A 13,830-nucleotide genomic window follows, 5' to 3' on the forward strand; every position below is an offset into this window, starting at 1 on the left:
AGTAAATGGTTGCTAGCTGCAAATAAGACAGTCATGAAACACATCAAAGTTCAACAGAAACTTCATCAGAACTTTTTAAGTTCTGATTTCTTTTTAACTATTAGTCTTTCTTCCCTGTCTCTAACTCACTTTTATAGGAGATCTGCAAATTGGAGTATAAAACATCATTAAGTTTAGTATAACTTGTTCAGTGTCCCAATAACATGGCTAAGATGGGCATTCTGCATAGTAGAGCTTAACTTATTTGTCTAAAGTTAAATGTAGGATAGCCACCTTTCCTTATAAGTGCAACAAAAACAAAAAAACAAAAAAAAAAAAAAAAAAATAAAATATAATTAAAATAAAAAATATAAAACAAATACTAAATACAACATACATGATAATTTAGCACATAATGGGAAGAAAAAGTCAGAGAAAGAGAAGATAGTTCTCTGAAGATGTAGATGTTGTCGTGCAGAGAGTGTGCAAAAAAAAAAAAAAAAAAAAAAAACAGGAAAAAAAGGGAGAGAAAAAGAGAGATAATATATGAGAATATATTATATATATTATATAAATCCTGCATACAGATAATGTGTGATACTGTGCTCAGATCCTCCTCAAAAAAAAAAAAAAGAAAAAAAAAGCTAGAAAAAAAGAAAGAAAAAAAAACTAAAAAGATAGAGGGGGTCCCATATGAGAGAAGAGAAAAAAAGGCTAGGACTCTTCAGTTTGGAAAAAGAGAAGAAAGGAAGGGGGGGGGGGGAGGTATATAAAAAATCAAGTGATGGTTGAGAAAAGTGAAGTGAAAGTTATATTTTTATTTTTATAATAATACAAGAAAGAAACACAAAAAAAAAAAAAAAAAGCAAATTTAAAAAAAATAAAAAAAAATAAAGTTCTTTCTTCTTCGCAGCGCACAGTCAACTTGTGGAGCTCCTGAGAGGAGGAAGAAGTAGGCTAGCTACACTATATATAGGGGGGGACTGGAATGGATGGTGGGCTGGTGGTCTATATGGCTATTTAGCCAGGCAGGATGGAATGAAATGTCCCCCCCCTCCTCTGTTAGAGGGGGGGAGATGGATGGCAGGAGAGAGATCATTTGATCATTGCCTGTTAGGTTCACTCCCTCAGGGGCACCTGGCATTGGCCACTGTCGGTAGACAGATACTGGGCTAGATGGACCTTTGGTCTGACCCAGTACGGCCTTTCTTATGTTCTTATACTTAAGGTTTCCCATTTTTTATAAATGAAAACTGGACATGCAGTGGATGTTGGCTCAGTTTGTCTTCAATTCTCTTTAAAAAGGAAAATAGTTGAGATCCAAATTCTAGTTTTTTAGCTAAAGTTAGTAATGAAAATGTTTACATGACTTTTTTTTCTTTAGCCTCAATGAATAGTTGATTTGGTAGGTTTCTGTGGGATGTTAATATTCCCCTGCAATGATTGGCTCTGAAACACTAAGTATCAGCAGAGTAGTCATGTTAGTCTGTATCCACAAAAACAACGAGGAGTCTGGTGGCACCTTAAAGACTAACAGATTTATTTGGGCATAAGCTTTCGTGGGTAAAAAACCCCCACTTCTTCAGATGCATGGAGTGAAAATTACAGATACAGGCATAAATATATATTGACACATGAAGAGAAGGAAGTTACCTTACAAGTGGAGAACCAGTGTTGAAGGCCAATTCCGTCAGGGTGGATGTGGTCCACTCCCAATAATTGATGAGAAGGTGTCAATACCAAGAGAGGGAAAATTGCTTTTGTAGTGAGCCAGCCACTCCCAGTCCCTATTCAACCCCAAATTGATGGTGTTACCCCAGGTAGATGGAAAGATGTTTTAAAAACCATGAAGTATGGTGCCCAGCTCTGCATATTTTATTATTTCAGCCTAGGAATCCTTACTGGTTTCTAAAGTAATTGGCATGGTCTTAATACATCATAGTAGCAACCAAGGGTTAGCTTAGACCTTTCTGGTTGGGAGAGTAAGTGGTGCTCTCTCTTCCTCAGTTCCTCTGATCATTTGGAATGCATCTCCGTCTTGGCTCATTACGCTCATTAAATATTTATATAACAGTAGTGCTCAGAGACTTTCATTAGGATTGGGACTTTTCTGTTTGCATAGCTTGTAGCACAAGAAAGTAGAGACAGTCCCTATCTCAAAGAATTTGCAGTCCGAGCCAGTTAGCATAAGTTGTCGTTGCCGCTGTCTGTGCCTTGATCTAAGGTACCTTATTAGAAATCCAGTAAGTACACATTAATCTTTTTAGAAATCCAGAACAGGCTTGGTTGGTAGATGTAGATGGTTCCAATGACCTTGGAGTACCAGTGCTATGTATCTCTGAAGTGCCTAGGACTTGAGCAGAGGCATTGGAACTAACACTCACAGTTCATCCCTGGCCTCAGTATGGGTGAGTTGATTCAGGCCCAGGGTAGTAATGACGAGTGAATTGTGGCATATACCTCTGCAACAACGGAAGGACTGTGATAGCTTTAGGCTATTGGAGATCAATAGGTGGTGGTGTATGCTGAACACTCAGCTCTGTTCCTAATCCACGGAACCATAGTAGCGAACTGTGAGATCACATGGCATTTGCTGTCCTGTTCGTTTTCAGCTGCTAAATGACATGAAAAGAAAGTAGGAATATGTTAAATATTTCTGTTTTTCTGTGCAAGCAGTTGCTGTTAGTTCCACAAAGAGGTGGAAAAGTGATTTGCATTCCTGAATTGGAAGACGGTGGTCCACACTGTGGGGAAGGTTGAGAGCCCCATGCCTATAATACACTTTTCACTTATATCAGCAGTTGTGCTGGAATGGGTTTAAATGTATCAATATATCTTATCAGTGACTATAAATAGTGTTCCACAACTGGGGGCTTCCTTGCCATCCTTCACCACTCCCTCAAGTACACCTTCTGTTATTTCATCACAGTGTCTTAGACAGGTAGGTCTTTTAGTTTCTATAATTACTATATTAGTGTGTGAGTGCTTGATTAGTGAACAGAGAGGGGCAGATCTGTATTTGTAGTGTCTTGGCCATATTTCAGGTCATAGGAGGTGACATGCAGGAACGGGAATAATTTCTACTTTACCTTATGGTTGTATCATAATTCATTATTGTATATTTGCATTTGACTTCTACTTTGCTTTACTCTGAAACATGTATTGGTCACTGTTAGACGCAGCATATGAGCTGAGATGGAGCTTTTCCCCTTTTGGTATGGCAGCTCTTATATAAAGTGGATTTTGTAGCAGGTTGATAATCCATTCGGATAGCTTTTCTTTCGTGTATATGATAAATGTGTACCTACTGGCTTTGCTGATGCTGCAGTGTTGTGCAAAAATGACATGGTCTGTATTGTTTGTGAACTGAGACACTAGTTATTGTTAATCAGAATCCTGATACCTAACATTAATAGCGAGTCTGAAGGACAGCAATTAAGATAATTCATCTTCCAAATGAGTCAATGTGATATCCATTGGTAGTTTAAATTTATATACCGAGGGCACGTAAACCATTAAAAAGGGTAATGGGTGCCCTGAAGGCATGTGTTTCAAAGCAGTATGTCATTTTGGTGCTGTGGCAGTAGACAATGATAACTTCGCTTTAAGGGAAGCTGCTATTCATTTATCAATTAAATGTCTATGGAAATGTTCGTGTTTGCTGTAGAATGATCACAGCAGTCTATTGGAAGTTAAATCAAAGGCTAAGATTTGTGTGTTAAGACTTTATGGCATTATCATGAGAGATGCTAATTAGAAAGCTTTCTTGGTGGTAATAGGACACTGGAGAAGAACTTTAAAAGGTATTAATGTTTCTTTAGAGAGACAAGGTGGGTGACGTAATAATTTTTATTGGACCAACTTTTGTTGGTGAGAGAAAGAAGCGTTGAAGCATACACAGAACTTTTCTTTAGGTCCAGTAAAAGATATGACCTCATCCACTTTTCTCTCTAACATCCTGGGATCAACATGGCTACAACAACACTGCATACAATTAATGTTTCTTTGACGCACACACACACAATTCTTCTTTTGTGCTTTGCCATCCCTGATAGTGACACAGGCATAGCAATCAACTCGGTGCAGAATATCATTTGTTACTTTGTTTCTTTTGTTGTTGTTGTTCATATTGTCAAAGTGATGCATGAAAAGCATAATATATATAAGGTTTCACTTAAATGGAAATGGAGCTGAATTCAGATTTGTGAACAAGGCAGTCCAACATGTCAGACAAGGAAATGAATTCCAATTTAGGTTGCCAGTAGATGATGATGATGTCTTCTTACTGCATTTTATCTACCTCTTTGGTGCTGTCCATACTGGGTGAAACAGTTTTTAATAACTGTTGGCACAAGCAGAGTCCAAGCATGATTTTGACAGATATAGAAAGGAATTTTTGTGGGGGCTGAGGGGGGCGTCAAGTTGGCTAAACTGTGTGACAGACCAAAACTTCTCCGTTCACTGCCTATTCTGATATTATGGTTTTATAACATGGGTCCAACACACAATTCTTAAAATTCCAGGAAGACTGTCTGCCCTTGTTAAAACAGACAGTTGTGAACATAGTTGTCACTAGCATGGTGATGGTCCTAGTGTGGATAAGACTTATGTCCAGGAAGAGTGTGTGTGTGTGTGTGTGTGTGTAGAGGAAGATACTACATAAGAAATACAACTAGCAGAAGTTTTTGTGTGGATAATATCTGCTACAAACCAACCAATGTCTTGAAATGTATTTGTTGTTTGCAAGGAATTTTGAGAGATAGTTTTGAGACTCTAGGTGTTTGCAAAGTACTCTCTTAAATGCGTTGTTATTCTTGTATGGCTCATCTACATTGTGTGGTATTGTTTCTAGTCACTTGTTAGATGACTGACACTTTTTAAACAAAAGCATAACAGGTAGAACAGCAGGAAACCTGGCCTCCCGGGTAGGGATTGGTTGAAAGCTTTTTCTATCAAAACTGTTTTAAGTGGAAAATTGGATTTTGCCTTAACAAATATATTTTTGCCAGAAGTGTTTGCTTTCTATGGGAAAATCTTCACTTTTCATCAAACTCTCCAGCCAAAAATTTTCAGTGGTAGGCCAAAAACACTGGATTTTTTTAGTTTTTCTGATGAAAAGTCAAGTTTCCTGCAGGAAGCGCCACCCCCCTCCCAATTTTTTTCCCAACAAGCTCTACTCCTAGGCTGTTTTTGTGTTGCAAATGCAGTAGTAGTCAGGGTGGTTTGCAATCCTTCTTTCTTTCTCCAGGAAAAACAAAAATAAAAAAAAACCAAGCGCATGGGAGGATGCCATTGAGATGGAATGGAAATGACACATTTTTCAGATAATCCTGAATTTACCATAAATGGAAACAGAGTTTTTAAGTCACAGCATCAGGTCCTGTTTTCAGTATTGTATCTGAAATACTTAACACAGACTCTATGGCCTGTTAGAAATTGTCTCTAGTTTATTCTTTAACAGCAGGGATTTGTGTTTGCAACAGTAAGAATTGTTAATCATACCAACATACTGACTCAGGCTATGTCTACACAGGGATAAACAACCCATGGCTGGCCCAGGTCAGCTGACTCAGGCTCACGGGGCTTGGTCTCGGGGGCTGAAAAACAGTTGTGTAGATGCTCAGGACCCTGGGAGGGTGGAGGAACCCAGAACTCAGGCTCCAGCCCTAAGCCTCAACACCTACACAGTGATTTTTAGCCATGCAGCCTGAGTCAGCTGACCTGGGCTAGCTGCAACTGCTTTATCCTTGTGTAGACATACCCTCAGAAGCCAATGAGGCAGATATGAGTTTGCCCCTTAAATACCTCTCACTTATTTTCAACTGCCAGATACTTTTATAACCTTCTTCCTAGGTCCCTATGGCTTCTCTTAATGGATTATATGCTGCTCTGAGTATAAAGATGGTCATGCTCTGTGTTTACAGTCTCACTATTTCTTGGAAATAATCAAAGATCATCTGTTCTGATCTTGCCTCCCATTTTCAAAGCCAAGCAGCAAATCCAAGGATTGTTTACCCTAGATGGAGATAACAGCTGCTGCAGAGCTACGTGCATGGCATCTGTTGTTCCTATTGTGAAAAATACCTCTCCTTCCCCAAAGTCCCTTTCATCCTCTACTCTCTTTCTTGTGACTCCATCCTTCATCTCTCCTCTCATGTTCTTCTGTCTCTTCTTTCCTGCCCTACTCTCACCTTTTTCACCTTGATCTTCATAAGTGAAGGAGATGATTTGAAAACCTGTTAAATAGGACCATTACCAAACAGTAGATTTTTATCATGCTGAAAACTTTGTTGTTTTTTTAAAACCCCTCCTCCCTAACTCCCCCCGTGCCCTACTCCTTCCCTTTGTCCCTTCCCCTCACAATTCCTGTAGTTTTGGTGATGGGCACTGGATAAAGATTTTAGATCCATCGTTTATGACCCTGAAAAAGAGCCTTCAATTTGTGTTGTGTTAGGCTGGGTTGGTTTAATAAAGTAAGAACATCAAATCCACTTTGAAGAAATCAAAATATTTTTTCAATTCTCAGTGACTGTAATTATACTGTCAGAGTGCTTTCTCTTTCCTGTACTCTTTCCTTTCCCTCTGCTTGAACTCTGTCGATAAGGTTTATTCACTGTTTGGACTGCGTAGGCTGTCAGTGCATCAAGGAAGTTGTTGATTGCACCTTTACTGTTATTAGCCTTGTTCTTTGCTTTGTATTTTTTTCCCCTCAGTCTAGATGACATGTCACTTTTTATGCAAACACTGAATCAGGTTCTACTTTGACTTCAGTAGCTCAGTCTGATTTCCTGCTCCTGTAGAATGAACTGTTGGGGGAATTTGGCTGTGGGAAGCAGAGAAAATTTAAAGAGAATAACACTGATGGATGAGAGGCTTGAGATTTTTAGCTTTGCACATAAAAGCTTGTGAACTATGTCATAGACTGTGTGGGCTCTATGGCAGATGTGCCTAGAAGGAACACCTCTATTTGAATTTAAAAGGATTTTTATTTGAAATAAATATAGAATTTGTAATTAATAAAATATTTGGTTTTCTTTCTTTCAGGGGGATGCACTTTTGATGATGGCCTGGGGCCCTGTGATTACCATCAAGACCTATATGACGACTTTGATTGGGTGCATGTCAGTGCTCAAGAGCCTCACTATTTGCCACCTGAGATGCCTCAAGGTGAGAGCCATGGCGGTGATGGTACAAGTTGAAGGGAAAGATTTGTGGCTTGTGTTTCTTTGTTGTTTTGAGAATTTTGAAGTTTCCTTAAAATGCGCTTACAGCCCTTGAACTTCCCTTAAAACTAGTTAACACACAAGCCTGCTTTAGGGGAAAAAAAAAAAAAAAAGGTAAATCTTCTAAGTGCTGGTCATGATTTTAGCTGGGTGGACTCCTGATTATTCCAATGAGCATTACACAGCCAGAACCTGTGGAAGCACTTTGCAAATATACCCCTTCAAATGTCAGTAAATCTGTTTGTTCAGTCTTCAGTCTTCCTTTTAAATACACACAAGAACTTAACCAGCTTCTGCTAACTCTGTCCTATTTAAAAGAAACATGACAGAATTTTACATTTTAAATGACATCTGATATATTTAGACTGAATCATTAGATAATATTAAAAGGCGAAAAAAAGATGCTTACAGAAAACTGACTGCTCATCTGAGGATAATCAGAAGGTGATTTATGGAAATATTTCCATTGTTAATTACTATTGAGGACAGGTAATGAATAACTGAAGAGGTACAGGCTAGATGACCTTGCGTGCTCACCTTTGATGAACAGCTTAATCGGTGCTTCCCAGACAGGATGGTATGCAAAGAAAATGAAAGCGTTTGAAATTCAGCTACATTTTCCAATTAATAGGACATTAAGTAATTAATCATGCAGAGGAGGAGAAAAGGTCATGGCCACTCTATTTGTAGCTAACATAGCTTCCATTTAGGCATGTGGGGAAGAGAAGGAACCTTGCCATTTACAAGCAACATAACCCTTTTACCATTTCTTCCCCCTTCATTTATTGCTTGTTGTGTTTTAATGGTGGTTATAGAGTATATGTAATTTTTACTCCTGTAACTAGTGGCTAGCTAGGCGTTCGCTGTTTCACCCTGCTGCTGTTAATATATGGGTGCACATTACCGTGCCCATATCTTGTAAAATAGGCAGTGGTGGCTCCAGGCACCAGTGTTCCAAGCACGTGCCTGGGGCGGCAGAAGTCAGGCTGCCTTCAGCGGCTTGCCTGTGGGAGGTCTGGCGGTCCGGCGGATTTGACAGCAATTCGGCGGCAGCTATGACGAATCCGCGGGACCGGGGACCTCCCGCAGGCTTGCCGCCAAAGGCAGCCTGACTGCCGTGCTTGGGGCGGCAAAAAAGTTAGAGCCACCCCTGAAAATAGGCTCATGTGTTGAGCAAGTTTTAGAGTTGATTTAACAAAATATGTGATGATGATGCATATCTGCATATAGGAGAGTAGATGTTAGTTCTTAAGACAGCATTAATTGCTGATGGTGTTTTTGTTAGTGTCCAAAGTAGTGCCCAAAGAACAAGGCTTGAAGTTGGTTGCCTGTTCTCAGCTTCATGTTGCGTGATTGCAAATATTGAGCCTTTTAAAATGGGGTGGAATTATATTACTCATAATATGTGTTCATATGGCAGTTTAAATAGCTAGGTTTTGAAAGAGTCTGAATGACAAGATAGCTCTTGTGTCTCCCTAAATAACATGTCAGCCGTACAATTTTCAACCAGTTTGACTCTTTGCTCCCTAACCTGACACCTGATGTCTGTTCAGTTTTGTGACAGACCAATTCACCCACTGCATTCCCATTGTGTGGAGTATAGTTTCCTGTCCAAATGTCATATAAGCTATAGAAGTATTTTTTTCTCCCACTTACATGTTTAAGCCCCCTTTATTTAATCAAATGATCAGGTCTTTGTACAATGAAGGGCGAGAGGTGTATCACAAAACAGGGTGATCATACAAATGCAGGCAAGACTGAGTTATACAATGCCACAGTTTAGTATGTTAGATGTTTAAAAATCTGCGGATGATTTTGGGGAATTAGTACCCAGTTTCAAATACTGGCTCTCCAATAAGGTTACTTTGCAATTTGATCAGAAGGCATAAACTAGGATTAAGTGGTTCTGATTTTTAAAAGATCTACACCACACCGGAACTCCTACACTCAAACTGTTTCAAGTTTGAAATTAACTGGAACATTAGGATTAGGGTTTTACTGTGCAGTGGGACTTCTGATGATATTCTTAAGGTATTTATAATTAAACTATTTTTGAACACCCAAGCTGCAGCCACGTTGTCAGACTGTCATACGTTCATTATTTTACATCTTTGTGGAATGTTTTAAATGCTACATCTTTTTTAAAGACAAGAACTAAAAGTACCAAAGCATATGTAATAGCAGATTGTTCATAAATATTGAGTGAGGCTAATGTGACTGAACAACTTTCTTTCACCCCTGTGTTACCAGTTAAATTTGGCTCAGGTTTCTAGAAAATAGGTGACTGCCTTGATGCCTTTTTGACGCATGTAAAATGAGTGAGTTTGATTTTTTTTTCAGTAATGTTTTTAATGAATAGATGCCCCCATCACAATAACTACCATCAAAATAAGCGAGTGTAACTAGATTAGGAGGGATTGAGGGTTTAGTTACTGAGTTGGGATAGCAAGAATATGAAGAGTCAGAATTAAAGTAGAGTGAAGTAGACACTTCTTTGGTACAGAGTGGGAAGTCAAATGCAAATGTGGCAGGTGGAGTGGTGCAAGAAACAGAGAACTTATCTTCCAGCTGGCTGAAGTTGCTGTTTATAGGAGCAGCAGGAGGTCTGTTTGAATAACATGGTTAAAAGAAGCTAACCCTTCCTTCATTGTATCCTTGTCTTGCATAAACAGCTAAGTGGGAAAGAGGGTGCTCTGCAAAACCAGTTTGCCTGGGTTACAGGTAGGGAGTAAAGGGGAGATAGAAAGAGAGGAAATAAACTTTAGTTCAAATGATGGCTCCTAGTCTATGAAGCTGTACCAGAGAGGTGGAGAAGTGGCAGTGATTCTCATTGTATCTGGCTGTCATGCTTGTAAACACTAGCAGTACGAAAAATAGCCACCGAGTTCCAAGGGCTTCTTTATTTTCTCTCATGCCGTGGTCTCACCATCAGTGAGAGTGGGTGCTAGAAATGAGCAACTAACTGGCTTTTCAGTTTGGTGGCTTAACTGAAAAATCCGGAAAAACAAATTGTTTTGGATGTTTTGTTTTGTTTTTCTCACTGAAAGTTAAAACTGAAAGAATTTAAGGTTGGGGGTAGAAAAAAAAACGTGAGTACAACAAACCATTGCTTTTGACTCCTAAGTGTTTTTTTCCACATCTTTCATTTTATTTCCAGGTGTGTGTACTCTTGTTTTAAAAATGAATCTAAAGTTTGAAATCTTTTTGAAATGAAAGGTTGAAAAAGTCACAATGAAATGGTTCGGCTGTCTTGAAATCTTTTTGGCCAAAACTATTCATTAAATTTGACCCAAATTTGCAAATATTTTTGATCAGCCAGAACTATTCATCCAAAAAAATATCATCCAGCTGTAGTGGGTGGACGAGCAGGAGATGCCAGCAGGGCGAGGAAAATGCCTCACTCTTGTCAGCATTGCAGAAGCACCCTCCTAACAGTGGTTGATACCATGAAGCACCCTGTCTGGCGTCCTTTGATGCTCTCTTCCAGTAGCCATCCAACTATGGAGAGGTAAAATAATGAAGCAACAGGAGGAGAGAGGGTGCAAATAAAGTTAACCTTCTGCTACTTATGTTTGAAAAGCCCTGCTTTTCTATAGCTCTTCACATGCCATGGATCTCTCTTAAGGGTAATAACCAGCCCACTGCTCTGTACGGTGAAAGGGTTCGATGCAAGAAAGCTGTGCATGGGGAGTGCATGACAGAGCTCTGCACAGTAAGTGAGGTGCAAGGCGAGAATCCAGTGATGCTCCGATCCTCCCAAGCTCCCCACTCTTTAGGGTATAATAAAGCTTATAACCATTGACTGAAGTACTCTTCATGGAGCTGCTCTGTGGAGTTGGGGGAAGGATACCTAATTTTTTATATCTTCACTAAATCCCACACATCTGCCAGGTGCCTAGTCTTGGCTACTTTAGTGGGTGCTTGTTTAAGGCTTTACCACCTGGCTACCTGAAAAAAGAATATTGCACATGCTTAGTGTGCAGTTTTAAGTCCTCCTGACTTTTTCAAAATGAAACATTTTTGAAACTAAGCAAAGACCAAAATATTCAGTGAGAATTATTTCCAGGCCAAATCTCAACTTTCAAACTTCTACCGTTGTTTAAGATGGTCAGGTAGAGTGTGCGTGTGTGTGGAGTGGATGGGGGAAGAGATTTTTGTTTTTTCTTCCCTCTCCCATAATTCTAATGGCTGAAGAGATTTTAGTCAAACTTTACAAAAAGCTCTCCACTGGACAGAAATCAAGCATGGAAAATTTCAGACCCACAGGCAAATGTTTTGGAATGTTATGAGCATGTAAAAACAGGTAATAATGGAAAGTATTTTGCAACCTTAACTATGGTATTTGCTACCATCACACCAGATATAATAACCTCTTTTGAATGAGTAATGCAGCTTCAGACATGGTTTTTTTATATTGATCTAGACTGCATTTTTCAAATTGTGATCAAAGGGAAAAGTCTGTTATTTCTAGTATGGGAAAATCATATATGCATAGGGTGACCAGATAGCAACTGTGAAAAAATGGGACGGGGGTGGGGGAGTAATAGGTGCCTATATAAGAAAAAATTCCAAAAAACGGGACATCTGGTCACCCTATATATGCAGCATATATAACATTTTATTAAATGTAAAGGGAATAGTTACAGGAGATGGTCACCTGCAGTTTCAAATATTAGAACTTGTAAATTGTTTGAGCTACAATTTGCATGATAAGGAATATGGACTTTATCATTAATATCAATGGGAACATTATCTAATATGGTCAACATCCAGTTACCCCTTTCTGCTTGCAATCTGTATCCTTATCTAGGATAACAACTATTTGAATAGCACACCTAGAATATTGTAGTAGTTGAGCAAGAAGGCTGGTAATTGGCAAAAATATAGGCATACACAGAATTTCATTGTGGTGCAGTCAAATGTGGGTTGTTGCTATGATTGCAAAGATCAGTATGCTTAAACAGTCTGGGCTGCATTTGAGTCATCAGGATTACTCCTTACAAAATGTAATGGGTTAGTGATATCAGCGTTGGCTCCAGGCACCAGCACTCCAAGCGTCCTGGGGTGGCAAGCCACGGGGGGCGCCTTGCCGGTCTCTGCAAGGGCAACAGTCAGGCAGCCTTCAGCAGCATCCCTGCAGGAGGTCCGCTGGTCCCGCAGATTCAGCAGCGGGTATGCCGAATCCGTGGGACCGGGGACCTCCTGCAGACAAGCCGCCAAAGGCAGCCTTCCTGCCATGCTTGAGGCGGCAAAAAAGCTAGAGCCGCCCCTGGTGATACGCGGTGTAAAGGTCTCCTTTGCAGGTTTTACACAGCTCAAAATGTGGGTGAGATAATTTTTGGCTACACTTGCAAATTTGCAGCGCTGCAGCAGGGTGTGAAAACACACCCTCTCCAGCGCTGCAAATTGCGACGCTGCAAAGTGCCAGTGTGGTCAAAGCCCCAGCGCTGGGAGCGCGGCTCCCAGCGCTGTATGTTATTCCCCACAGGGAGGTGGAGTACGGACAGCGCTGGGAGAGCTCTCTCCCAGCGCTGGCGCTTTGACTACACTTAGCGCTTCAAAGCGCTGCCGCGGCAGCGCTTTGAAGTACAAGTGTAGCCAAAGCCTTTGACAGTAAAGCATTGAGAACATAACTATTTTTCAGTGCTTCTGGACTTCTGCATTTTTTGTGTAATGTCTTACTTTATTTGCATAAGTGCAACTGCATGAAGTTGGGTTGAAAATGGGGATGGAATAAAGAGGGAGAATTCTGTGAAATGCAGGGGGCAAATTGTAAACTGACTTGTACTCCTTTAAAATAGAGAGAGAAAGATGGGGTGATCTTTTCCTTTGATCTACCTGCATGTCTTTTTATAGCTATTAAAGCAAATATTTTCTACTTGTCTATCTAGGTGAACTCTTAAGAACATATATATATATAACCATCAGCTGTATAATTAAAGTATACATTGGAAACATTAAGAGCCATTAGTGGAAGATGAAATCTGATTTCTGGATGTAGAATATTCCCCTAGTCACTCCTAGGGGACAATTCGATACACCTTGTGCTCATTATGTCTTTTTTTGTATAATGCTTTATGAACAATTGTGCTCTTTTAGTAATATGATTGGGGACATATTCCATAGTGAGTTGGGGACAGGGGTGTGTTTCTGGCCATATTATAATATCTATTGGTGCATTTACCCTTAGTCTAAAGAAGATAGTTCATTTACCACATTTGTGTTACTCATTAAGAGCAGACACACTGAGAGGCAATGCAGGGTCAGTGAGTGAGAGCCTGTAATGGACTGCTCGAGGGGAACCACTTAATGAAGGCTGGTTTTTAATGTAAGGGCTATTTCCCTCCCCTCCTCTTCTCTTTCCCCCTCTCCCCCCCCCCCGCCCCGGGATACAAATGCTATCTGAAGAATGTCTAAATTGTAGTGGGACAGGAATGGTGTGGTGAGATGAGCATCTTCTTGTATCTGGTCTTTCAGAAATATAATGTGTCTGGTTTGGATATGTTCTAATGTTGTGGAATTAGTTTTCAAGAAACATGGGGGAAAATAAGTCCTGAAATAAATTATATTTTAGAAAGAAGAAAGAGGCAAAGTATAGACAGGATTTCAGGGACTATTCCGGCACCTT

General features: G+C 39.9%; 1 protein-coding gene across 8 annotated transcripts in view; it reads left to right on the top strand.

Annotated features, from left to right (window-relative positions):
* Nucleotides 1-13,830, top strand: part of PTPRK (protein tyrosine phosphatase receptor type K) — a 581,996-nt gene that overhangs the window by 112,393 nt on the left and 455,773 nt on the right. For 7 of the 8 annotated variants that reach the window (XM_039529032.1, XM_039529031.1, XM_039529026.1 and 4 more), the window contains one exon: nt 7,024-7,146. The exons of the other annotated variant lie outside the window; for it this stretch is intronic. In XM_039529032.1, coding sequence (XP_039384966.1) covers nt 7,024-7,146 — 123 coding nt within the window. The remainder of the gene's footprint in view (nt 1-7,023; nt 7,147-13,830) is intronic. 8 annotated transcript variants of the gene reach the window in all.

Source organism: Mauremys reevesii, linkage group 3 (genome assembly GCF_016161935.1).
Source record: "Mauremys reevesii isolate NIE-2019 linkage group 3, ASM1616193v1, whole genome shotgun sequence".
In the NCBI taxonomy this organism is placed as follows: domain Eukaryota; kingdom Metazoa; phylum Chordata; order Testudines; family Geoemydidae; genus Mauremys; species Mauremys reevesii.